The 24,858-nt window shown below is 41.6% G+C and overlaps 1 protein-coding gene across 5 annotated transcripts in view; it reads right to left on the bottom strand.

Moving 5' to 3' along the window:
- Positions 1-24,858, bottom strand: part of smad10a (SMAD family member 10a) — a 129,352-nt gene that overhangs the window by 68,867 nt on the left and 35,627 nt on the right. For all 5 annotated transcript variants that reach the window (XM_060820748.1, XM_060820751.1, XM_060820752.1 and 2 more), the window contains exons 2-3: positions 23,933-24,183; positions 368-542 (exon numbers count right to left, since the gene is read on the bottom strand). In XM_060820748.1, the coding sequence (XP_060676731.1) occupies positions 368-542; positions 23,933-24,169 (412 nt within the window). In that variant the 5' untranslated portion in view covers positions 24,170-24,183. The remainder of the gene's footprint in view (positions 1-367; positions 543-23,932; positions 24,184-24,858) is intronic.

The raw sequence follows: 24,858 nt of genomic DNA, 5'->3' as shown, positions 1-24,858 counted from the left end.
GTCCACACCGACCCTCCGAAGAGTAACCCACCCAGACCCATTTCCTTCTGACTAATGCCCCTAACATTATGGGCAGTTTAGCATGGCCAATTCACCTGATCTGCACATCTTTGGACTGTGGGAGGAAACCGGACACTGGAGGAAACCCACGCAGACACAGAGAGAATGTACAAACTCCACACAGACAGTCGTCCGAGGCTGGAATCAAAACTGGGAACCTGGTGCTGAGGCAGCAGTGCTAACCACTGAGCCATCGTGCCGCCCTTATGGAATGGGAACAAATAGGTGCAAGGTTAACAACTTCAAATTATTGCACTTTTCTGCTCTTTGTGAATTTTGTTAAAGCTAATAACACTTCATCACTCACCAATTCCTGGTGAGACGACCCTCTCATAATGGTACGGGTTGACACAGACACTGTCGTACTTTAAGTCAAATGCAAACTGGCAGAATTTAGCATGCTTTAGCTCATTCTTATGCAAATCTGGCCAACGCCAGAGTCGGGAATAGATCACATGAGGGAAACCTTTCCTGCCAGCGACCTGAAATGCAAACACAATTAAAATTCCATCAATTCTAAATGCTACTTAACAAAATATCATCAAATACATTTATACTAAGGCTTAACCATGTCCTTCTACATTGGAATACCCAATAGCTACAGCGTAAACCTTGCACTAACCTGGTGTTATACCGTCAGTTCTGCTCCCTGCTACTAAACGCGCAGGCCTTTTGAAAATGATTTGTTTTCCATCACATCATCTTCAGTGCTTAGGAGTCTGAACTGATCTTCCATGTTGCAAACAGAAGCAAACTGCATTCAGCAGAACCTGACCACATCCTCAAAATTTCCTCTAATACTCATAATCAACTTCTTACTAAAGATATGTGAAGTTCCCAAGATGCCATCCCTGATGCAAGAACTCAGGTATTCAAAATTGTGAACAATTATGAGAGTGAAGGCCATTCTGTCTCCACTAGCATATATGTCAGTAGCCAGGGGTCACAATTTCAAGACTGTCAGCAAGAGAGCTCGGAGTGAGATGAGGAGAAACTTCTTTCCTCAAAGTTGTTAGATTTTGGAACATGCTACCTGGGAGAGTGGTGATGGCACACTCCACAGACTGTTTAAAAAGACAGCTGGATATATATTTGAAAAGGTTGAATTTTGGGAAGTAGGGCTGGACAATGGAAATAGCTTGGTGGCTCTTTTGGGAGCTGGTACTGACATGATGGGTCAAATGGCCACCTTTTTTATTGTAAAATTCCAAGACTCTACAACTTAAAAAGGTTTTTCAGTGCCCAAGGTTATCGCTGAAACAAAGAAAGAACAAAGAAAATTATAGCAAAGAAAATTTGGCCCTCCAATCCAGATCCTCTAAGACATTTTTTAATGACAGGATCAAATTACAGGCATGGAAGAGAAAATCCATGAAACACTGTAGTTAAACTTCTGATTTACTGGCTATCATCTGGATACAAGGAATTTCTGGTCAAGAACTGTTGCATTTTATATCTTTGCTTTCAGTGTAAACAGATTGTAGAGTTTGTCATCTGACTTAATATATAGATAAACTTCCAAATTTAGTAAAATACGGCATTAGGCAACTCAGCATTCAGTTATCAGATGAAGGGTATTATGGCATGCATTGCCAGGTAAACAAGACACGTTTGATGACTGGCACTCAAATTACCGCTTATTTATGATCAGATCAGTTATCCAAACAAAATACTCCCTGCCCATCTCATTCGGTTAATCGGGGTTGTAGCGTAGAATGTTCTTTTGATGCCTAATTCACCAAAGAGCTACCTAATGATGCCAAGGAGCAAAAGATCCCTGCCTGCAGTTGTTACAACATGCTCTGACATCTTTTTGTCTGATACAATATTGAATAGATTGGAACTGCTACGTTTCATTCACAGCCTACTGAGTTAGCTGATTTCAGCGAAGGTGATAGAGCACTGCAGGAATAAATTACTACAGATAAATCCGCACTGAAAACAACAGACGGAGATCATAGTGGGTCGTCTCGACTTGAAACGCTAGCGTGCTTTCACTCCATGGATGCTGTTTGGCTCACTGTGATCTCCAGCAATTGTTGTTTTCAGTAATAGAGCATGGCAACTGGTTGCAGTGTACTCAGATCACTGAGAGATTATTGGGATGGTTTTGAACTCCTGATTACTGTCCTGCTGGAAACTGGATATGCTTCCAAGTGCTGGGTGAGTGCAGCATCAAGCTTGACTGAAGATCCGTCTCAAATATGCTGCTGACATTCTTGGCCTTGGGCTGACTCTAAGGAATGGCCGCTTTGACAATAAAATGGAGGGCAACAATATCTGCAGAACCTGAACTCTAGCAAGAACTAGCACATTCACGGCTTCAAAGGGGAGTGCAGGTGGAAACATTCAGATTTGGCTTATCTGGGTTTTCAAAACACATTAGGCTTGTAATAACAAGTAACAAACATGCTCAATTCTCGTTTCATCACATTTAAAATTGCGACGGTACATGAACATAGCAGCAAGTAATAAAACTCAGGAAAGTAAGATACATGTTAACAAATTGGTACAGCAAGAGTTAATAACAACACTGAGAAGTAAAAGATTTCAACTGATAATCCCAACACATTCATTACACAAAACGTATGGTTCTGGACATTCCTTTAGTCAGTCTCCACTCTGAAACATGACACTCGCTCCTCGTCTTCAGCGACCCCAATGACCCTGCTCAGCACTTTTTGTTTATTCCATTGTGGCAAAATGTCAAAACTTATTGAGTCACGCCGGCTGCACTGGCGCCACTGTGTAAGGTACACCGACTCCATCCCATCAGCACAAGCACACCCCCAACTCGCACACACAGCACCGAGCTGCTCACACAGTTCATTCATAGGCATAATCATTCTAGTATATTTGATCAAAATATAAAACATATGCAAACAAATTCACTTTGACTCAATTCTATGTAGATTTTATCTTTCCTACACCGTGTTGATCGAACACATAATTCATCATAAAAATAATTGTTAAAAATCGCACAAGACCACGTTATAGTCCAACAGGTTTATCTGGAAGTACTAGCTTTTAGAGCGCTGAACACACCAAACAGAGCTTCCCAAACCTTTTCCTTTTACTAACCCATTTCAACGCTTGAAAATTATTGCTATCCTTCAGTGAGAACAAAGCACAGGATGACAACTGGACAGCTTTTACACCCTGGTAAGAGCTCCATGACATTCTAGCTAGAAACCCATTTTAGGAAACCCCACACGATTAACCAAAACAAAACAAGGCATTAACAAGGACAACAAAAATCAAAATGCCTAAGCAGTAAGAGCAGATTGGTGCTTCCGATTTCTACCTTCCTTCCTTTCTCAATCTCTCCACCTTTCCAGCCATGCTTATTTTGCTTCCTCCTACCCACCCATATTTATTCCTACTCACTCATTCTTTCATCCCTTGTTTGCACCAACCTTGCTCTGTTGGCTCACTGACTTTGTATTTGTTTGTCTTTGCACTTCTTATCTGGCACCTCCACTTCCCTTTCATTAATTTCCTGCTTTGTTCCCTGCAGCCTGACCCTCGAAATATTTTCCACTGGTGAGGAATACTCTTTTACAAAAAGGACACTTTTCTCCTTACCTAGATTTTATCCAATTTAAAATAAAACCAATGAGATTCTCTATGACACTGCTCGCTTTATCCTTTAAACAGTATCTAAGCTGAAATTTGGAAATAGAATTGAGAAAAAAACTTTGTACAGAGGTGACATAGTGGAGAAAACTGGATGAACTGGTCTTTGTTTACACAATATATTGGAAAAAAACTAGCATGAAATTGGTCAGAAGAAATCACGAGACACCAGGTTATAGTCCAATAGGTTTAGTTGAAATCAAAGCTTTTGGAGCAGCACCATATCGTGGACGCTATCCTGGTGCTGTGTGACTTCAGATCTTGTCCACCCTAGTCTAACACCAGCACTTGCACATCATCTCAAGGAATTGGGATTTTCTCACTTGAATAGAGGTGGGTTAAGGGAAGTCGGATAAAGTTCCTCAAAATTACGATGGGTTAACATTAAAATGTTTCTCAACCTGTTTGCTCATTAATAGAGATAGATTTATCAAAAAAGGATTGGAAGGAGGAACTGAAGAAAATTACACAAAATCATAGAATTCCTATGGGAAGCCATTTGGCCCATCGGGTCTGCAACAACGCTCCGAAGAGAATCCCAACCAGATCCAGACCCCATTGGATCATGTAGCTCTGGCTAATCCACCTAGCCTAACACATTCCTGAACATCATGGACAATTTCAGTATGGCCAATCCACCTAACTGCACATCTTTGGATTTTTTGAGGAAATTGGAGCATCCACCAGTACACCACCACCGTCACAGATTTTAATCAGCAAATGTGTGGAGTACTGAGGAAGTCAATCCGGGTGTTCCCCAACAGGAAACCCTGGATGAATCAGGACATACAGAACCTGTGAAAAACCAGGTGTGAGGCCTTCAGATCAGGAGACCCATCAAATATAAGGAATCAAGTATGACCTTCGCAGAGCCATTAAGACTGCAAAGGACCAATACCGATCCAAACTAGAGACCCAGACAGATACTCGGTGACAACGGCAAGGCCTGAATGACATCACAGGTTCTAAAAGGAGGCAGTGCAAGATAGCAGACGATGACACATCCTCCCAGATCATCTCAACACCTTCTATGCTCACTTTGAGCAGAATTTTGGTGGAGGGGGAACACCAATTCCGATAAGTCCTGATGAACCTATCCCAACAGTTACTGCATCAGAGGTCAGATCAGTTTTCCTTCGTATGAATCCAAGAAAAGTGATGGGACCAGACTGCGTACCAGGCCATGCACTCAGAGCATGCGCAGATCAACTGGCAGAGATCTTCTCGGATATCTTCAACCTCTCCTGCAGCAGACCACCATCCCTGCCTGTGTCTAGAGGGCCAATACCATCCCTGTGCCTAAGAAGGCATGTCTCAATGACTACCATCTAGTGGCCCTAACTTCGGTAATCATGATGTGCCTTAAAAGGCCGATCGTGGCATTAGTCAACTTCACACTTCAGGCTCTCTGCCCTTATTCCTGATGAAGGACTTTTGCCCGAAACGTCGATTTCACTGCTCCTTGGATGCTGCCTGAACTGCTGTGCTCTGCCAGCACCACTAATCCAGAATCCATTAATCAACTTCAGCCTCTCCACTACTCTTAACCCACAGTTCAGCCTTCAACACTATTATCCCCTCGAGACTCATCACTAAACTTAGTGGTCTCAGACTAAGCCCCACTCTCTGCAACTGGATCCTGAGTTTCCTGACCCACAGGCCACAATCAGTGAAGATTGGGGACAATATTTCATCCTCACTAACACTCAACACTGGAGCCCTCCAGGGGTGCGTAACCAGCACCCTACTGTACTCACTGTATACCCATGTCTGCGTCGCCAAATACCAGACTAATGCCATTTACAAGTTGACTGATGACACCATCATAGTCGGTCAAATCTCAGATGGCAACGAAACAGTCTACCAATGGGAGGTTGAAGACCTAGAAAAATGGTGCACTGAGAACAACCTAGCTCTCAATGCCAGCAAAACCAAGGAACTCATTATTGACTTTCATACCCCTCTACACATTAACAGCACAGAGGTGGGACAAGTGGAGAGTGCCAAGCTCCTGGGAGTGGTCATCCACAACAAGCTTTCTTGGACTCTTCATGAGGACATAATGGTTACAAAAGGCCAACAATGTATTTTCTTCCTCGGAAAGCTGAGAAAATTTGGCATGATGGTGAATACCCTTACCAACTTTTATAGGTGCACCAGAGCATTCTGTCTGGATGTATCACTATCTGGTACGGAAACTAAACCACTCAAGATCGGAGACATTTACAGAAAGTGGTGAACTCGGCCCTGACAATCACAAAGGCCAAGCTCCCACCTGAAGAATCCATCTACCAGGCCCGCTGTCAAGGAAAGGCCACCAGCATTCTCATAGATGCATCCCACTCTGGCAATGCTTTTCTACAACCTCTACCATCGGGGAGAAGGTACAGAAGCCTGAACACACGGTTTCAAAACAGTTACTACCCTACTGTTGTTAGAATACTGAATGGACTCACAAACTCTTAGCATTCGCCTGTCCCTGTGTTTTGGTTTTTGCCGCTGCTTACCTATTATTTACTTATCTATGCTATTTAACTATGTGATCCGCCTGTATTGCTCACAAGACCAAGCATTTCACTGTGCTTCAGTACATGTGACAATAAATTCAATTCAAAATAAAATCTGAAGGAAAACCACAAAGAAACAGGAAGAATGTACAAACTCCACACAAACAGATGGAATTGAACCAGAGTCCCTGATGCTGTCAGGCAGCAATGCCAACCAATGAGCCACCGTGCCGCCTACAAGTTAGGGGAAAATGCTTTACTACAAATATCTATTCAAGTAGAAGGTCATTCAATGATCTTTTGAATTATGTTTTCAATGTTTGAGAAGAATGTGAGAAAGGTAAACTCCAATTCAAAACATTAGCACCAGAGCAAAAGGATCATTGGCCTCTGCTTTAATTTCCAAATTCATAAAAACTGTTTCCCCCCCTCCCACTGTAATATTCTGTAAATAATATCCATGCCATTCAAATGCCAGACAATGACCATCTCCATCGAAAGAGAATTGAACCATCACTCAACATTCAATGGTGTTGCCATCACGGAGTGCTCCATTACCAACATCCAGGGTTCACAATTGACCAGAAACTGAAATGCACCAGCTCCATATATACTATGGGTACAAGGGCAGGTCAAATGCTGGAAATCCTGCAATGAGTAACTCACTTCTGACTACTGAAAGCCTGTCCAGTTGATAGAATACCCACCACTTGCCATAATGAGTGCAGCTCCAACACTCAAGAAGTTTGACACCATCCAGGACAAAGTTATCCACAGATTGAAACCACATCCACTCTTGACATTTAGCAACAGCAGTGTGCATCTTCTACAAGATGCACTGTAGCAACTCATCATGATGCCTTCGACAGCACTTCCCAAAGCTGTGATCTCTACCACCAAAAACAGTCACATCCAACAAGTAATGCAATAAATGGCTCTCCGAGCTCTTGTTCAAAGTCCAGATAAAAATAATTGGAAGATTTTTAAAGTTGTCTGGTCAATCAGAAGCCATTTTTCTCCTGGTTATTAGATTTATTAATAAACCAAAAAACTATCAGCTACTAAGGCTGCAGAGAAACAATCTACCATTACAGGAGTAACACAGTGTGAATGCTTTCACTCAGCCCGAGGCTGGACCCATAGCAGAGTCTGTGGGATAGACAATACCTTGTGGAGGATGGGAATGAGAATCGGGCCATTGGAGTCAGACCACTATGTTGAGAGCAGGAAGGTAGAATGAGAGTCGGAAATTAGTGTGACTTGAGCCTGAGCAAAGTAATATTAGCAGACAACTAAGCGCTACTTGTTTGTCCATCTTCCAAGACAGTGAGGGACGAAGATTTTAACTGGCACACACAAGAACTTTACCTGTGGCAATACTGACTTTGGGCATGCTTCCTGTGATGATACTGTGCTTTAAGAGGTGTATGTTGTGCTTTTTTCTTAAATGAAATAAGGGTGAGACAGTGGTGACAAGCCGGCTATTCAAAACCAATGAAGTAAACAACTTGGGAGGCCTTGGGGCTTTTTTAAATGTTGGAAGAATAGAAGCAGTCTGAAAAGGTGGGGTCCAGCTCTGACAAAACCAGGAATTTGAGTTTGAGCTTTCCGCATTTGCTAGGGTTTTGAAGCTGGATGTGGAAGTTCTTATTCCTCTCTCTGTTACAGTTAAAAGTTGGGGATTCTCTTCCTGCGGCTAGAATTGCACAAGAGGCAATCTAATTGACTGACTTTGCCAAGGGTGTGTTTACAGTATGTGATTATATTGGCATAGTTAATTAGCAGTAGTTAATTTATGTATTATTTTGTTAAGCATTTTGATAGTTACAGTTAAACCAATTCTTATATTTTATTTTTGCTTTGTTTGTATTTTAACTGCAGTGTAAAAATAAAGTATGTTTTGCTTAAAATCAAATAGTTTTACCAATCGAACTACATCTGGAACGCAGTGCATTACACTTACCTTTAAAATAAGAAAATGTTAGGGTTTAGGCTACCTTATATTTTGAGGTGGTTTGGTCTGGTACATAACAAGGATATCAATGTAAACATTCGAAAGTCTATTAAAATGCCATTTTTCCCAACTATTGAATTCTGTCAACAGCAAATCGGTCTTCTTCCAAAGGTAGCACAGCTCTCCAGCAGCAGCCCAGGAAGGATGGGTTTTTTTAATTGAAAGGAGGGGTAGGAAGTGACCAGGGTAAATGGGAAAGAAGTGACAAGAGTTGGTTGATTGGAAGTGAGACTTTCACTTAGCAGCCGTTCAAGATAGGTACTATTGTTTTGTGATGCTGCAGGATGAAATGCTGTCAAACTCACTGTGAAAGTGAGGGCCACTTTAATGAGGCTACAATTTGACAGGTTTGTTCATTCTTTTCATTTCACTGCAGGGTCAGTGAACCTTAAACATTTAATCCCACCAAATTCAAGTAGTCATTTGAAAAGTTGTGCGTTCTTCAGTTCCTCCCTGAAGGACTGGACATCACAATGCTCTAGACAAAACAGTCTTCCCCTTTAATCTGGTTCCTAACACAAGGCCAGTATAACCTATTCCACTCTCAGATGCAACAAGCTGGACAAATGAGGGGGGAGAAGCTGCTATGCCCAGCTACAAAAGTCCTCTGATCCTCAAACAAACAAGACAGCATCACACTCCAATCATGTAATCCAAGGAAATCATTTTTATCACATTAGCCATGTCTAAACTGGAAGAAACGCACTCTCCTTCGTAAAAGTTGTATTTAGATTAGGACACGGCATCAGTCGAAATAAACTGGAGCGACATTTACTATTCTAAGCCTGGCTTCACGATTCCCCAAGGGGTGAAGGGAAATGGTTAAACAGCAATTTCACCTTGCACATTTTTAGCCCAAAACATTATAAATTTGAAAGGAATTAATTTGACCTGCTCACCATTAACTAAACAAATCACTTCACAAATCACAGTTATAATCAATTTTCACAACTTCATTTGTAATTAAGGCATCGAGGCTCTGGGAAGGTTAATAGCTTATCTTCAGTACAATGGCTTTATTGCTAATGAAACTTTGAATAGTTCAAGGAGGGAACAATAATCATCAAATTATGCAGTAGTACTGCTCCTGTATCTTACAAACTTATGAACTTGTAATGACATGACAAGTTCATAAGTTTGTAAGATACAGGAGCAGGGCCATCGAGTCTGCTCTGTCATTTGATCACGGCTGATATGCTCCTCACTCCATTTTCCTGCCTTCTCTCCATGTCCCTTCAACTCATTATCAATTAAAAACCTGCCTAACTCCTCCTTAAATTTACTCACTCTCTCAGCATCCACCGCACTCTGAGGTAGCAAATTCCACAGATTCATAACCCTTAGGGGAGAAGTAGTTTCTCCTCAACTCTGTTTTAAATTTGCTGCTCCTTATCTTAAAGAATGACCTCTTGTCCGAGAATGCCCCACAAGAAGAAGCATCCACTCCACCTCTACTTCATTCATACCTTTTAATCATCTCAGATACCTCAATTTCATCTCCCTTTATTTTGCTAAATTCCAGAGAGTACAGACCTAAACTTTTCAATTTCCCTTCAAACCTCTCATCCTTGGGATCAATCTAATGAACCTCTTATGAACCGCCTCCCATCCCACTACAACTTTCCTCAAATAAGGTGACCAAAACTGCGCACAATATGCCAGATGTGGTCACACCAATGCCTTGGTGTATTGGAACAATTCTTCCTCACTTTATATTCTATTGTTTTAGCTCTAAAAGCTAACATTCCATTTGATTTCTTGATTACCTATGTACCTGTATGCTAATTTTCTGTGGCTCATGAACACGTACACTTAGACCCCTATGCACCAGAGCACCCAAAGTCTCTCCCCATTAAGATAATAGGTTGCCTTCCCGTTTCTTTGGCCCAAATGCATGACCTCGGACTTATACACATTAAACTCTGTCTTCCACATTTTGGCCCACTCTCCTACCTATTTATATCCATTTGTAAGGTTCATATTTCCTCATTGCAATTTATTGTCCTATCTATTTTTGTGTTGTCTGCAAATTTGGTTATACAGCCTTCCATCCCTGCATCCAGATTGTTAATGTAGAGTGTAAATAGCTGGGGTCCAAGGACTGAATGCTGTGGCACCCCACTAGTTACATCTTGCCATCCAGAATAAAAAACATTTATTCCATCTCTCTACCTTTTGTCCATCAGCCAGTCAGCTATCCAAGCTATAAAATTACCCCTAATTCCATATAATTCAACCTTGTGAATTAACATTTTGCATGGCACCTTATCAAATGCCTTCTGTGGTCGAGATATATTACACCTACAGGATCCCCATTATACACTTTGCTTGTTACATCTTCAAAGAACTCTAGCAAATTAATCAAACATGTTCTGCCCTTCATAAAACCATGCTGACTCTGACAGATAGTGTTTTGACTTTCCAAATGTCCAGATATTGTTTTTTTTAAATAACTGATTCTAACCCTTTCCCAACAAGAGATGTTAAACTAATTGGTCTGTAATTTCTCACATTTTGCCTCCCTCCCTGTTTGAATCAGGGAGTCACGTTGGGCCTCGGATTAGGGGGAGTAGATTTAGGACAGCGATAAGGGGATATTGCTTTTCCCAGAGAGTAGTGAGTAGTGAATCTATGAAATTCGCTGCCCAAGGAAGTAGTAGAGGCAGCTTCATTAAATATATTGAAGATACAGTTGGATGGGTTTTTGCATGTTGGAGAAATTAAGGATTATGGGGATAATGCAGGTAGGAGGGGCTGAGACGACGGATTGATCAGCCATGATCTTAATGAATGGAGGAGCAAGCACGACGAGCCAAATGGTCTACACCTGCTTCTATTATTATGAAACTATTCGCCATTTTCCAATCCACAGGAACCTTTTCCACGTCCAGAGAATTTTGGAATATTGTAATATTATATGCAAGATTATTTCAGATATACAACACACACAAGCCATTCAAATCAAATAGTCTAGGTTAGTGTTTATGCTTCATTTCAGGCTTCCTCCCATAATAAGCATCCCATATTGCCTTTGCCCTCTAATAGTTGGCTATTGCCTTAATGCATTCAGACAATTTGCTTCAACCATTCCTGGTGATAGCCAAGTTCCACATCCTGACCAATCTTTGGAGAAAGAAATTCCTTCCAATTTTCCTTTTGGATTTCTTGGTGACTTATCTTCTACTAGCTTACAAAGTTAAAATTCACACAACACCAGTTTATAGTCCAATCTTCTATTAGTGACCGCTAATGCCATAAGACCATACAAATAGGAAAAGGAATAGACCGTTCAACCCTTCAAGCCTGCTCTGCCATTCAATAGGATTATGATTTATCCAAAATTCCTCATGCCCACTTTCCTGCCCTTCCCCATAATCCTAGATTTACCTACTGATCAAGAACCTATCATGGCCTTAAACAGATGTAAGAACTGCCTGTGGCAAGAAATTCCTCATGTTGGTCATAAATTGGCATCCCTTAATTCTGAGACAGAGTTATGCTCTTTCACAAGTTTAAAGGCTTCAATATAATTTCAAGAGAACATAGAACATTATAGCGCAGTACAGGCCCCTTGGCCCTCGATGTTGCGCTGCCCCGTCATACTAATTGAAGCCCATCCCACCTCACTATTCCATGTACGTCCACATGCCTGTCCAATGACGACTTAAATGCACTTAAACTTGGTGAATCTACTACCGGTGCAGGCAAAGCATTCCATACCTTACTACACTCTGAGTAAAGAAACTATCTCTGACATCTGTCTTATACCTATCTCCCCTCACTTTAAAGTTGTGTCCCCTCGTGTCTGCCGTCCCCATACTTGGAAAAAGGCTCTCCCTGTCCACCCTATCTAACCCTCTGATTATCTTGTATGTATTTATTAAGTCACCTCTCAACCTTCTTCTCTCTAATGAGAACAGCCTCAAGGCCCTCTGCCTTTCCTCATAAGGCATTCCTTCCATACCAGGCAACATCCTAGTAAATCTCTTCTGCACCCTTTCCAAAGCTTCCACATCCTTCTTATAATGCGGTGACCAGAACTGTACACAATACTCCAAGTGTGGCCGTACCAGAGCTTTGTACAACTGCAGCATAATCTCCTGGTTCTGGAACTCAATCCCTCTATTAATAAAGGCCAAAACACTGAATGCCTTCTTAACAACCCTCGGGTAAAAAATGAGGTCTGCAGATGCTGGAGATCACAGTTGAAAATGCGTTGCTGGTTAAAGCACAGCAGGTCAGGCAGCATCCAAGGAATAGGAAATTCGACGTTTCAGGCATAAGCCCTTCATCAGGACATTCATCAGCCCTTCATCTTAACAACCCTGTCAATCTGGGTGGCAACTTTCAGGTATCTGTGTACATGGACACCGAGATCCCTCTGCTCATCTGCACTCCCAAGAATCTGACCATTAGCCCAGTACTTTGCATTCTGACTACTCCGTCCAAAGTGTATCACCTCACACTTGTCCTCATTAAACTCCATTTGCCACCTCTCAGCCCAGCTCTGCATCCTATCTAGGTCTCTCTGCAACCTACTATATCCTTCATTACTATCCACAACTCCACCAACCTTAGTGTCGTCCGCAAATTTACTAACCCACCCTTCTAAGCCCTAATCCAGGTCATTTATAAAAATGACGAACAGCAGTGGACCCAACACCAATCTTTGCTGTACACCACTAGTAACTGGACACCAAGATGAACATGTCCCATCAACTACAACTCTCTGCTTTCTTTCAGCAAGCCAATTACTGATCCAAACTGCTATGTCTCCCACAATGCCATTCTTCCGCATTTTGTATAATAGCCTACTGTGGGGAACCTTATTGAACGCCTTGCTGAAATCCATATACACCACATCAACCGGCTTACTCTCATCTACCTGTTTGGTCACTTTGTCAAAAAAGTCAATAAGATTCGTTAGGCACAACCTACCCTTCACAAAACAGTACTGACTGTCCCTGATCAGATTATTCGTATCTAGATGGTTATAAATCCTATCGCTTATAACCTTTTCCAACTCTTTACCACCGTGTAGGCGGCACGGTGGCACAGTGGTTAGCACTGTTGCCTCACAGCGCCAGAGACCCAGGTTCAATTCCCGCCTCAGGCGACTGACTGTGTGGAGTGTGCACGTTCTCCCCGTGTCTGCGTGGGTTTCCTCCGGGTGCTCCGGTTTCCTCCCACAGTCACAAAAATGTGCGGGCCAGGTGAATTGGCCATGCTAAATTGCCCGTAGTGTTAGATAATGGGATAAATGTAGGGGTATGCGTGGGTGGCGGGTCGGTGTGGACTTGTTGGGCCGAAGGGCCTGTTTCCACACTGTAAGTAATCTAATCTAATCTAAACTGAAGTGAGACTCACTGGTCTGTAATTACCAGGGCTGTCTCTACTACCCTTTTTGAACGAGGGAACCACATTTGCTATCCGCCAGTCCTCAGACACTATTCCTGCGGACAATGATGATTTGAAGATCAATGCCAAAGGCTTGGCAATCTCTTCCCTGGCTTCCCAGAGGATCAGAGGATTGATTCCATTCGGCCCAGGGGACTTGTCTATTTTCAGACACTGCAGTATTTCTAATACCTCTTCCTTGTGAACCTCAATCTCTTCTAGTCTAGATGCAAGTATCTCTATATCTTCCTCGCTAACATTTTCATTTTCTATAGTGAACACTGTCAAAAAATATTTATTTAGTGCTTCCCCTATCTCCTCTGACTCCACACACAAATTCCCTCTATTATCCTTGATTGGCCCTAATTTAACTCTCGTCATTCCTGACATACCTATGGAAAGCCTTCGGGTTAGTCCTGATCCTATCCGCCAACAACTTCTCATGTCTCCTCCTGGCTCTTCTGAGATCTCTTTTCAGGTCTTTCCTGACTTCCATGTAACCCTCAAGCACCCTGACTGAGTTTTCACATTTTGTCCTTACATAAGCCTTCTTCTTCTTCTCGACCAGGGATTCCACTTCCTTAGTAAACCACGGCTCACGCGTTCTATATCTTCCTCCCTGCCTGACAGGTACATACTTATCTCGGACACACAGGAGCTTTTCCTCGAATAAGCTCCACATTTTAATGTGCTCATCCCCTGCAGTTTCCTTCCTCATTCTATAAATTTGTTGGTAAAAAATGTTTGAAAGTAAGTCCTTCACAAAGATCACAGTAATACTCAGCAGTATCAATGACAGCTTTCAATGGTGTTCACTTTCACAAACATACAGCACCTCAGATAACAGCAAGATACAAAAAAAAGCCTCAAACAAGTTCTGTTATCAAATGTTCAAAGTAAGACACCTCTGACCTTACTTATTTCCTCATCTCCTGAGGACAGACTATTGTTGAGCTAATACCCACCACCACAATGCTTTCCAGCCCTAAAAAAATAATTTATAGAAGAAGCAACAAATGGGAACAATAGATGGATTCAGAGTGATAGAAAGTGGAAAGTAATTTTTCACAAGGGTCAGTACTGGAACCATGAATAATTTAGACTTTGGAATAATATCTAAATTTTTCAAGTAGCACCAAATTGAGATAGGATAACTAATACTTAGAGGATTGTAACAAATTAGAGTACATACTTGCAAAGTATGCATATGATTTGCAAATGAAGTTCTACATGTAAAAGTGAGTTGTACCTTTTGGAAAGAAGGTTCAGAGATTGTTTACTACTGATGCGAGTCTAGGTGGGGAAGAGTACAAATACATCAATCATTGACAGTTGTGCCACAGGTTAGAAAGATAATTTTGAAAAAAGAAAGAGCCTTTCAGGGAGGCAAGTTTTCCCCTCCTGTGAAAAGTTCCACTAAAGCACACAGCAAAAAAAAATCTCTGAAGGGAGTGCCCTCCCACACCAATAAGATGCAATTTCAGAATGCTCTTTAGAGACTAAGGACGACATGAACATAAATTCTAAAATTTAAATCAGGTTCTGTATCCAAATGGTTAACTCTCCCTGTATTCCATGAGATCTAACCTTGCTAACCAGTCTCCCATGGGGAACCTTGTCGAACGCCTTACTGAACTCCATATAGATCACATCTACTGCTCTGCCCTCATCAATCCTCTTTGTTACTTCTTCAAAAAACTCAATCAAGTTTGTGAGACATGATTTCCCATGTACAAAGCCATGTTGACTATCCTGAATCAGTCCTTGCCTTTCCAAAATACATGTACATCCTGTCCCTCAGGATTCCCTCCAACAACTTGCCACTACCGAGGTCAGGCTCACCAGTCCACAGTTCCCTGGTTTGTCATTACCGCCCTTCTTAAATAGTGGCACCACGATTGCCAACCTCCAGTCTTCTGGCACCTGATCAGGTCCTGGGGACTTGTCCATCTTTATCTGTTTCAAGACATCCAGTACTTCCTCCTCTGTAATCTGGACATTTTGCAAGATGTCACCATCTATTTCCCTGCAGTCTATATCTTCATTATCCTTTTCCACAGTAAATACTGATGCAAAATATTAATTTAGTATCTCCCCCATTTTTTGCGGCTCCACATAAAGGCCGCCTTGCTGATCTTTGAGGGACCCTATTGTCTCCCTAGTTACCCTTTTGTACTTAATATATTTGTAAAAACCCTTTGGATTCTCCTTAATCCTATTTGCCAAAGCTATGTCCCCTTTTGGTTCTCCTGATTTCCCCCTTAAGTATACTCCTACTTCCTTTATATTCTAAGGATTCACTCGATCTATCTTGTCTATACCTGACATATGCTTCCTTCTTTTTCTTAATCAAACCCTCGATTTCTTTAGTCATCCATCTTTCCCTATACCTACCAGCCTTTCCTTTCACCCTGATAGGAATATACTTTCTCTGAATTCTCGTTATCTCATTTCTGAAGGCTTCCCATTTTCTAGACGTCCCTTTACCTGCAAACATCTGCCTCCAATCAGCTTTCGAAAGTTCTTGCCGAATACCATCAAAATTGGCCTTTCTCCAATTTAGAACTGGTCTATCCTTTTCCATCACTATTTTAAAACGAAAAGAATTATGCCCCAAAGTGCTCCCCCACTGACAACTCAGTCACCTGCCCTGCCTTATTTCCCAGCAGTAGGTCAAGTTTTGCACCTTCTCTAGTAGGTACATCCACATACTGAATGAGAAAATTGTCTTGTACACACTTCAGAAATTCCTCTCCATCTAAACCTTTAACATTATGGCAGTCCCAGTCGATGTTTGGAAAGTAAAAATCCTCTACCATAACCACCCTATTATTCTTACAGATAGCTGAGATCTCCTTACAAGTTTGTTTCTCAATTTCCCTCTGACTATTAGGGGGTATATAATACAATCCCAATAAGGTGATCATCCCTTTCTTATTTCTCAGTTCTACCCAAATAACCTCCCTGGATGTATTTCCGGGAATATCCTCCCTCAACACAATTGTAACGCTATCCCTTATCAAAAATGCCATTCTCCCTCCTCTCTTGCCTCCCTTTCTATCCTTCCTACAGCATTTGTATCTTGGAACATTAAGCTGCCAGTTCTGCCCATCCCTGAGCAATATTTCTGTAATTGCGATGATACCCCAGTGCCATGTTCCTAACAATGCCCTGAGTTCATCTGCCTTCCCGGTTAGGCCCCTTGCATTGAAATAAATGCAGTTTAATTTATTAGTCCTACCTTGTCCCTGCCTGCCCAGACTGTTTGACTCACTTCTGTTCTCAACTATACCAGTCTCAGATCGATTTCTTTTCCTTCCTATCTCCCTGAGTCCCACCCCCCACCTTACTAGTTTAAATCCTCCCAAGCAGTTCTAGCAAATTTCCCTGCCAGTATATTAGTCCCCTTCCAATTTAGGAGCAATCCATCCTTCTTATACGGGTCACTTCGACCCCAAAAGAGATTCCAACAATCCAAAAATGTGAATCCTTCTCCCATACACCAGCTCCTCAGCCATGCATTCATCTGCTCTATCCTATTTCTGCCCTCACTAGCTTGTGGCACTAGGAGTAATCCAGATATAACTACCCTTGAGGACCTCCTTTTTAAATTTCTACCTAACTCTCTGTAATCTCCCTTCAGAATCTCTTTTCCCTTCCTACATCGTTGGTTCCAATGTGGACAATGACCTCTTGCTGGCCCCTCTCCCCTGTGAGAACATTCTGCACCCTCTCAGACATCCTTGACCCTGGAACCAAAGAACCAACACACCATTCTGCTTTTTCTCTGCTGGCTACAGAAACGTCTGTCTATACCTTGGACTACAGAATCCCCTACCACAATTGATTTATTGGAAGCCAACATACCCCTCGTTGCATTAGAGCCACTCTCAATACCAGAAACTTGGCTGTTTGTGCTACATTCCCCTGAGAATCCATCACCCCCCTACATTTTCCAAAACAGCATACCTCTTTGAAATGATATATCCACAAAAGACTCCTGCCCTAGGTGCCTACCTCTCTTACCCTTCCTGGAGTTAACTCATCTATGTGACTATATCTGAGACATCCCCCCCCCCCCCCACCGTCCTATAACTGCCAAACATCACATACTGTTCCTGTTGCAAATTCCTCATCGCTTCTAACTGTCTCTCCAACCGATCCCATTCGATCTGATAAGATTCGCATCCAACAGCATTTACGGCAGATATAATCCGCAGTAACCCTTAAACTCTCTTTAAACTCCCATATCTGACAAGAAGCACAAATCATTGCAAAGACCATGTTTGCTCCTTCACAATCTACAGACAAAGGTGCAGTAGGCCATTCTGCCCTTCGAGCCTGCACTACCATTCATTATGATCATGGCTGATCATCCTCAATCAGTACCCTGTTCCTGCCTTATCCTCATAACCCTTGATTCCACTATCCTTAAGAGTTCTATCCAACTCTTTCTTGAGACCCAGAAAATAACACCATATTATTTCTCTACAAAACACTGCACTAGGTTAAATTAATAGTTATGGCTTATATTTTAAGTTTAATCAAGAGACTTATCTCCAAAAACATATAATCAAGAAAGAACCCACTGTACTTACTACTGTAGCCTTTCTATTGGATAGACTTAAAACAATGATTAACTTATCTGATTCTGTGTTGTGAACTTCACCCAAACAGGTTCCTCCAAGATTAGTTGTGAAATTCACTGTTTGTTAATTTTGCCAGATGCACTCCGATGTCCAGCGATACATAAATTCAAAAACAACAAAGGCACTAACTGTGCAGGTTCTCTCTCTCATGCACTGTCCTCACCACGTGCTTTCTTTGTCTCTTCTTCTCTCTTTTAAAACTGCTGTTGTTTTGACTTTTCTTTTCCCTAAGGTTCCAAAACAATGCAACAGCATATAAAACAGTAATTGCTGCTCCTGGAATTCGAGGAAATCACCTCCAGCACCTAAAATACCTCAAGAAAAGGAGCAGCTCTTACAGCCAGAAATTTTTCCCATCCTCCATCTTGGATTACACAGAATCCTAACGTGAACAAATTGTAAAAATGACACAAGTGTACATTTTGGACAGCAAACAATTAAAAGCAAAGATTTATTATTAGAGTTATGGTTATACCAATCTCTGGATAATCTGAGAATGGCTCATTTGTGCTGGAGGCTTAGAACTCAATTTAAAGTACTTGGCTGGAGTGATAATTAAAGTAGCCTTTGCTCAGACTCAAATTAAAAACTGTTGAAATTTTCTGGAAATCAAGATCATGTGAAGCCTTTCCAAACTTTTTCTCTCACACACTCAGGCACACACACCATGAACAGGAAAACGTTTCATAAAATACATGAAGGAATTGGCTCCAAGGCAAATGATGGGTAGCTCAGATAATGGAGTATTTAGAATCAAAGATTGAAAAAGCACAGGGGCAGGCCAATTAGCTCATATTGATGAAACTCTTTGGAATAACTTCCCAATTAGTTCCATTGCCTCAGCTCTTTCACCAGAGCCTGCTAATTTTTCCCTTCCAAGTATTTATCCAATTTAATTTGAAGGTTATCGACTAAGATGCTTTTCAGGTAACAAACTGTCATGCTAATAATGCTCATACTTTCTCTGATTCCATGACCACGTCACATTAACCACTTCAAGTTCACTCAACTTAGTGAAAGATCAGAGATGAAAGACTTATTAGTCTGCATGGCTCAGTGCTAGATTGGCCAGTCCCTTTACCTGTTCAGCCACCAAAGGAGATGATGCTGATTTTCAGAAATTGCTGGGCTTGTCAAAAGGCATGTACAGAACCAATAATGACTATTTTAGCTCATTACACAATGGAACAATCTCTCAAAAAAGAAACACCAAACTTGCTATCATAACTAAGGGAACAGTTGGTTGTAACCCTCATAAACAAATGATGCACAAGCATTGCTGAAATAAAAATAAAAGCATACAATCCAATTGCTCCAATTAAAATAGCCGGTGAAACAACTGTATCTGAAGCGCCCGCTCTTCCACACAAAATAGTTCGCAAGTTATTAATTCTCAAACCTTTGATGCTCTACAACCTGTGTGAGTAAGCCAACAATATCCACCCCAGGTGTTCACTTTAGAACAGATGAACGGACTTACATGTGTTTAGGTCAGAGTGGTGCTGGTAAAGCACAGGTCAGGCAACATCCAAGGAGCAGGAAAATCGACGTTTCGGGCAGAAGCCCTTCATCAGGAATGGAGGCAGGGAGCATCCAGGGTGGACAGATAAAATTCCCTTGGATGCTGCCTGATCTGCTGTGCTTTTCCAGCACAACTCCGATCTAAACTCTGGTTTCCAGCATCTGCAGTACTCACTTTTGCTCGGATGAATTTACATGGTCTGCTTTGTTCCTACATTGTCATCTGCTGCAGTTGTAGAAAAGGCCCAAGTAAACTGATTGCGGAGGGTAAAAGGCTGAGCAGGGAAATAAAAGTCAAGTTGGAAATAAGAAAGTTACGGTTGAGAAGATGGATTGCAGCAGCAAGACCTAGAGGATATGAGGTTAGAAATGAGACAAAACCGCAGACAACCTTTTCTCAATGACACAGGGCAGTCCTACTATGGTCAGTAAGACCATAAGACCTAGGAGTGGAAGTAAGGCCATTCGGCCCATCGAGTCCACTCCGCCATTCAATCATGGCTGATTGGCATTTCAACTCCACTTACCAGCATTCTCCCCGTAGCCCTTAATTCCTTGAGACAACAAGAATCTATCAATCTCGGCCTTGAAGACATTTAGCGTCCCGGCCTCCACTGCACTCTGTGGCAATGAATTCCACAGGCCCACCACTCTCTGGCTGAAGAAATGTCTCCGCATTTCTGTTCTGAATTGACCCCCTCTAATTCTAAGGCTGTGTCCACGGGTCCTAGTCTCCTCGCCTAACGGAAACAATTTCCTAGCGTCTACCCTTTCCAAGCCATGTATTATCTTGTACGTCTCTATTAAGTCTCCCCTCAATCTTCTAAACTCCAACGACTACAATCCCAGGATCCTCAGCCGTTCCTCATATGTTAGACCTGCCATTCCTGGGATCATCCGTGTGAATCTCCGCTGGACACGTTCCAGTGCCAGTATGTCCTTCCTGAGGTGTGGGGACCAAAACTGGACACAGTACTCCAAATGGGGCCTAACCAGAGCTTTATAAAGTCTCAGTAGCACATCTCTGCTTTTATATTCCAACCCTCTTGAGATAAGAGACAACATTGCATTCGCTTTCTTAATCACGGACTCAACCTGCATGTTTACCTTTAGAGAATCCTCGACTAGCACTCCCAGATCCCTTTGTACTTTGGCTTTACTAATTTTCTCACCATTTAGAAAGTAGTCTATGCTTTTATTCTTTTTGCCAAAGTGCAAGACCTCGCACTTGCTCACATTAAATTCCATCAGCCATTTCCTGGACCACTCTCCCAACCTGTCGAGATCCTTCTGTAGCCTCCCCACTTCCTCAGTACTACCTTCCTGTCCACCTAACTTCGTATCATCGGCAAACTTCGCTAGAATGCCCCCAGTCCCCTCATCCAAATCATTAATATATAATGCGAATAGCTGTGGCCCCAACACTGAACCCTGCGGGACACCGCTCGTCACCAGCTGCCATTCTGAAAAAGAACCTTTTATCCCAACTCTCTGCCTTCTGTTAGACAGCCAATCCTCAATCCATCCCAGCAGCTCACCTCGAACACCATGGGCCCTCACCTTGCTCAGCAGCCTCCTGTGTGGCACCTTATCAAAGGCCTTTTGAAAGTCTAGATAGACCACATCCACTGGGTTTCCCTGGTCTAACCTACTTGTTACCTCTTCAAAAAATTCCAACAGGTTTGTCAGGCATGACCTCCCCTTACTAAAACCATGTTGACTTGTTCTAATCAGACTCTGTTCTTCCAAGAATTTAGAAACCTCATCCTTAATGATGGATTCTAGAATTTTACCAACAACCAAGATTAACACAGTATGCTACTTGTGATAATGTTTGATTAACACTTGATAGATTTGGAAGGAAACAAGGCATTCACACGATGACAAAGGAAAGGTCTGAGAGACAGGACAGTGTGCTGCAAAGTCAGAGATGGAGAAGCTTTTCTTCAGGAGTTGTATCCTTGAACCATACTGCAAAGAAGGAGGTGCATTCAGCTCATTGAGCCTGGGCCGGCTCTTTGTTAGAGCTATCCAATTAGTCCTAATAATCCATTCTTTCCTCATAGCTCTGAAAATTATTCCCCATTCATGCTCATGATTATTTCACTTTAAAAAGTGCATTATTGAAGTCACTTCCTTTTGGGCACTGCATTCTAGATCTCCATTCAGATCAACTCACTGAACAAAACTCTTCTTCTTCCTATCATCTTCAGTTCTTTTGCCAATTACCTTAACTCTGTATCATCAAGTTACTGAAACTCCCATTACTGTAAACAATTTCTCATTCTGTACTCTTATAGTTGCTTGCTCATTCAGAATTTAAGTATTGCTGCATAAAAGACTTTTTGCCAAAGCTCTGCGCAATGCACCCATCAGCATCTGCCATGACAACACCTCTTCTGGAAGCCACCTGCCAACAAACCAGTACTCTCCTCTCACAGTACAAAACGTTCATACTTGACTTTCTTGTTAAAAGTCCTGATGAGTGCAAAATGAAAATCTTCTTTTACTTACTGCATTAAACCCACTATTTTGAAAACTTACAGTTAATCGCTCTTAACATCTGTGTATAACTGAGAATAACTCCAGTTCCTTTTATCATTTGACATTAATAAAACTTCTAATAAACTTCTGCATCAAATCAAAAGCCTTGTAATCGTCCCAGAACTGGAGTGCCTGGAACTGGTCATTTGCAATCCAAGCAATATTAAGAAAAGGACCAATCTTTGTTTCTATATTCCTAATAAGCATTTTTTTGAAAAAATAGAGCTGGAAAGTTAAGGTGTGAACTGAGCAAAGTACTGATCTCTGAAAGCAACTTAAAACATTTCATCATGGAGTCTTAATAGGCCTTATGAGAAAGCCAGTTATGTACAGGCACTGGTTGCATAAGAACAGATCCTTCTAGCTCTTGTCCAGCCAAATACAAAGCAAATCTCAAGGGAAGTGGTGGGTAAAGAATCCTGAAGTAAAGACCTTGAAGTAACAGCAAAACAACTCTCAGGTTTACACCAACCAAGAAAAGAAGCATTATGACCAGAGCCTGTGCTATTGTGATGTGATGACAGATATATTTTTGCAGCAATCCAGCTTTCATGAAAACAGGGCAATTTTTTATGCTGTGATTCAATGTGTTTTAATAATTTTAATAACCTAAGTTGGAACTTTAAAAATAACCATTTCCCACCAATATTCAAAGTGACTCATCACAAACAACTGTATACTTCACTTACGAAGAACTTATTACACAGCCAAGACTGGAAGGCCAATCATAAAAGTATTGTAATTTCCAGTGCCTCTCAGACACTCCCTACTCCAGTCAGAAAGTAAGATATCGGGGCAAAGGATGCAGCAAAATCAGCAACAGAATTTATGAGAAGAGAAGGGGTGATATTACAACAAAATGTGGCTTCATGTATTTTCCCTAGGAACATGTCAGCTTATGCAAGATAGAGAGAAGAAGTCAATGTGGGAGACAAAAACATAGAATATAAGATTGCATGAGGATTTGATAGAAGCTTTTTGTTCATGGGATCAACATATTTTTGGAAATGTGAGCATTAACTGGCCATTCTTAACTGCCATTAAGAATGGTAGCAGTGAACCACAGCCAAGTTCCCAATGAAAAGACATATTGCACCTCTTAAATCTGCACTGAGCTTTACTGGAATACTTCAAAAGCCAGAGAGCAGAGAGGTGAGCATTGGGGCATACTGCAGAATTTAAATGACAGGTGACTAGAACGTCTAAGCCATGGAGGTGTCTTGTAATATAGAGGACATCATGTCGGGAGCAGTGACTACAATATACAAAATAGAAATAATTGCTGTTTCAATTTTCGGAAATGTTTGGGGCCTTTGTGAGAAGGAAAGGAAGGGTGTTCTATCTCATGTGCTTCCATGGAAAGCTCATTTGGGAAGCAGAGGGGATGTCAATGGTGACTGAGGGGCAGAACATTTTACCTATGCCCAAACGTATTTAGTAACATCAGTTAATAAACTGATCATACGTCTCATAGTTCCTGTACAGCAGTGCTAACCTAGAATAGCCGCTGTAAAGCCACTACCCTTTAAAAACTACATCTATGAAGCAGAGGTATTTTACATGAACAGTGCTGCTATAAAATCTACACTTCACATTTTACTTACTTGTAGTCGTCCATCTAGGGTCCGCTGGATTGTAACGCACTTGCTGGGATGTGCTCCATTGGTTGTAATAGCTGTAATCAATGAATCCAACTCATCCTTCTTTTCTTTGAGCTTTTTCACTAAACTCTCAATGGCACGTTTAGCAAAGGTCTCATTCTCCCCACCTTGTCGATGGCACATCAGACTGTGCACGATGCTCAGGCATGCATCATTGCTGGTGGGAGGGTTCAAAGACATAGTGCAGCTTGCTTCTGCAGGAAGCCAGAAAATAAATGATGCTTAGAGAAGGTTCAAGTAAAAAGTTACACCCATTAGTAAAATTAGTCAGACACAAATAAACTTGACTCAGTTATATTCTTGCCTTGAATCAGAAAGTTACAAATTCACACAATTATATAACACCTTTAATAAAGAAAAACATCTCATGCGACCTCAAAGGATTGCAAACCAGTCAAAAACAATCGAGACTGAATAAAAGGAGACAGCAGGATGTGTCTAAACGTTCAATCACTTGAGAATGCAACTTTAAGAAAGTTCTAGAATTTGCGTATAAAAGGACTGAAATCAACATGCCCATTATAAAAAGATGAGAGACTTAACAAACAATCCAGGTCTTTTTCAATATATAATTTCAGTTACATCACATTGCGATAAATTCTGTGCCCGACAATCTTATACTCTACAACCACCTGATGAGGCAGTGCTCCGAAAGCTAGTACTTCCAAATAAACCTGTTGGATAGCCAGGTGTGTGATTCTGAACTTTGTACACCCCAGTCCAACACCAGCATCTCCAAATCTAAAAAGTTAATCAATGAAGTTGGTTTAAAAGATGAGGTTTAAAAGTTTGTAGATGGGATTGCTGAGCCCAGACAGCCACGAATAGTGGAGTCATGGAAGTCTAAAAAGCCCATAGCTGGCCAAAAC

The sequence above is a fragment of the Hemiscyllium ocellatum genome, chromosome 50, assembly GCF_020745735.1.
Source record: "Hemiscyllium ocellatum isolate sHemOce1 chromosome 50, sHemOce1.pat.X.cur, whole genome shotgun sequence".
NCBI classification, from domain to species: Eukaryota; Metazoa; Chordata; class Chondrichthyes; order Orectolobiformes; family Hemiscylliidae; genus Hemiscyllium; species Hemiscyllium ocellatum.
The sequence above is the reverse complement of the archived record's forward strand: the minus strand, read 5'-3'. Positions and strand labels throughout refer to the sequence as shown.